This window comes from Etheostoma cragini, chromosome 11, assembly GCF_013103735.1.
Source record: "Etheostoma cragini isolate CJK2018 chromosome 11, CSU_Ecrag_1.0, whole genome shotgun sequence".
In the NCBI taxonomy this organism is placed as follows: Eukaryota; Metazoa; Chordata; class Actinopteri; order Perciformes; family Percidae; genus Etheostoma; species Etheostoma cragini.
The window spans coordinates 2,316,535-2,319,480 of NC_048417.1; the positions used below are offsets into that span (position 1 = coordinate 2,316,535).

The 2,946-nt window shown below is 46.8% G+C and overlaps 1 protein-coding gene across 10 annotated transcripts in view; it reads left to right on the forward strand.

Moving 5' to 3' along the window:
- The window catches only part of tns1b (tensin 1b), a 202,280-nt gene that overhangs the window by 33,214 nt on the left and 166,120 nt on the right, over positions 1 to 2,946 (forward strand). The window contains exon 1 of one of the 10 annotated variants that reach the window (XM_034884536.1): positions 23 to 354. The exons of the other annotated variants lie outside the window; for them this stretch is intronic. Within the exon in view, the coding sequence (XP_034740427.1) occupies positions 274 to 354 (81 nt within the window). The 5' untranslated portion in view covers positions 23 to 273. Of the gene's footprint in view, positions 1 to 22; positions 355 to 2,946 lie in introns of those variants that run through there. 10 annotated transcript variants of the gene reach the window in all.

Genomic DNA, 2,946 nt, shown 5'->3' on the forward strand with positions numbered 1-2,946 from the left:
AAAAAAAAGGCTTTGTGAAACTTTCCCCGGCAGAGGGGAAGACAGCCAGAGTGAGCACAGCGGAGTGGAGAGACAGTCAGGATCCAATTTAGGAGCAGAGAGCCAGACAGACAGGGAGGAAGTGGGAGAAAGCAGGAGCCCGAGGTGAAAGAGAGTGTTTACGTCCAGAGTAGTCATGGCTATGCAGTGTTGGGCAACTCTTCTCCTGGCTGGATTATACTTAAGGAAGCCCACTGGTCTGTAGCAGCAGCAGCATCACTCCTGGCCGTCACCATGCCGTCTGTCTCTCTGAGCCTGCCGGCAGCTCTGGCTGGTCCTGCACGGACCTGGGTCTGCCTGTCCTGCATGTTCTGGGTGAGAGAACTTTTCAGTGATTTCAATGTCTTTTCATTGATTTGTACCTGTCAGCACATGACTTCTGTCACTTCTGTGAGCAGTTTGCACGGAAAAGCAGACCTCTGCACATATGATAACTTGCGAACTTATGCAAACTTCAATCACATAGTTTGTCCTAGTAGAATTAAGAGTGGTGCATGAGTGAGTTGAGTGACAGAATCAGTTTCCTGATGCAATTAGCCACAATGAGCTTGTTGGGATGTTGTACCACACCGAGAGAGGTTGCTGGCTCATTGGAATGATGATACTTCACCCCACTACCATTGAGGAAACTGATCAAATCAAGCTGGGGATCTATTGGGTGGTCTGTTGTCGGGGGTTGGGTTGAGGGTGGGGACCCCGGCTGTGGGGGGCCTTGGCATGGTGACACATTTGAATGAGGGAGATATTATAAAGGAGAATGGGAGGGCGTTTTCTCCATTGAGACCCAACATTAATATTTTCTCAACAGCTCCATGCACGGACTGAAACGTTTCTGCTCTGACACTGAGTTGAATTAAATGGAGTCCCTGCTCTCTTTCCCACTCCCTCTGTGCCCGGCTCTGTTTCTCTCTGGGTGGTTGGGACACACAGCTATTTCTGCTTTCTCTTGTATAATTCAATCTGCCGCGCATTCCCGCTCACAGAGAGGGGCTGTTTGTGCACTTGTGTGTCCTCCAAGCTATGAAGTGGTCAGCAAAGAACTCTGTTTGTGTGTGTCTGTCTGTGTGTGTGTGTGTGTGTGTGTGTGTGTGTGTGTGTGTTAAACGCATTGTGACCCTGATCTCGACACTTGTCTTAAAACACTGAGTGCTTTTCCTAATTTGTGCTGAAACGAAAGGACATTCCTGGCTCAAATATACAACATAGCATTCTGCTCTCCTCTTTTTCTGCTGAATAGAGGATGAAAGAGGAGAGTAGTTGAATAGACCATTGAGATCCATCCTTCCCCATTCGGCAGTGGTCCTTTGGGACATGACTGCACACCACTGACAGAGCTGCAGTCCTTGGCGAGCAGACTGGATAATCTTACACAGCTCTTCATCAGTTAATTACCGTTCTTTCTTTTGAGGAGCGGGAGGCGAGGTGAAAGGGGGGGGTAATAAAAGATTCTCAAAGCCCCCCAGCTAAGCTCTGGGTCACTGATTGACTGCATCAGAGCACTGCATGACAAAGCCAGCTCACTTAAGGGGGCGGGCTTCAATCTGAGCCCCTGCCTGTTTGTTTGGCGTTAAAACAGCCTTAATTTGGGCACACCTTATTCCAACAGATTGGGGTTTGAGTTACGGTTACCACTAACCCTTCCCTGAGAATGTGCTTTTCACTCCACGAACCTTTGCCAGGAACCCAAAGGATATTCCAAGACCACTAAAGATCAGGAAAAATGGTCAAATGCTTAAATGGTACTCTTTTTTTTTCTGATGATACATTGCTGCACTTCTGTCTCAACCGAACAGGTTTGCGTTGCATGGACACACACATACTCCTTGGGCAGCTGGGAAAGTGAGTGCAGCTGCAAAAGCTATTCTGAAGCCACAGAGAAGCAGAAGAGACAGATACAGAGAGAAGGAACATGTGTGAGTAAGTGAGTACAGATGCAGAAAACAGACCATCTCCATGAACTAGACAAGATCTATTCCTTAGCCTGGCTTCAAATAGGGACGTTTCCTCCTGTCAGAGCAGGATGGTCCTGGATAAAAGGGGATATTTCCAGTATAGAATATATAAAGTAAAGGAAATGACAGGAACAACCCCGAAGGACAAAGGAAATGAACAGAAGATGCTCTGGGCGAGATCGGAGGGCAAAGTAAGCACGGATGGGGAACAAGGCCTTGAAAGAAGACCTTCAGAAGATTGCCGCTCCCCCACAAACACTGAATAATTAATGAATGACAAAAAAGGGGTTTCGGGAGAGTTTTATCAGGTTTCTCTGAAAGGGCTGCAAAACCAATCAAATGTCCTCTGCACGTTGCTGAGATTAAGTTTTAAGACCACGCAAATCCTGTTGACATTTAAGAATGACAGGTTATAAATACATCCACCCATAGTGGCTTTTGCAGCAAACAGCTGTCGGTAGCGGTAGCAAGGTGCCTCTAGTCCAGCAAGGTGCCTCTAGTCCAGCAAGGTGCCTCTAGTCCAGCAAGGTGCCTCTAGTCCAGCAAGGTGCTGTTGTAGGAAACACTGCCTCAGATCACTGCCTCACACATATGGACCCTTGGCTAAACTTTCAGAGTTGTCAGGGTTCATAGAACTTCTTGGGATGATCGATATCCATTAATGGAAACTCAGTCCATACAGGTTCAGTTTGGTGTCTAAAGGATCGCTCTGGGAAATGGTGTCATCTCAGGACTGTTAGGTCAGTGGTCTTTATTTGTCTCTAAATGGATGAACCCTAAACCTGTTGTTGCTGTTTCAACAGACCCGGAACCCTAACCTCTGCCTTCTGATTAGAACGGTCTCATTTCCACAATTTCTTCCTATTTATATATTTTTGGCTCTTTTCTCACACCTTATGCACTCATCATCTTTTTCCTCCCTTTCCTCCCTTTTCTTTCTTGTCTGTTGTTAGTT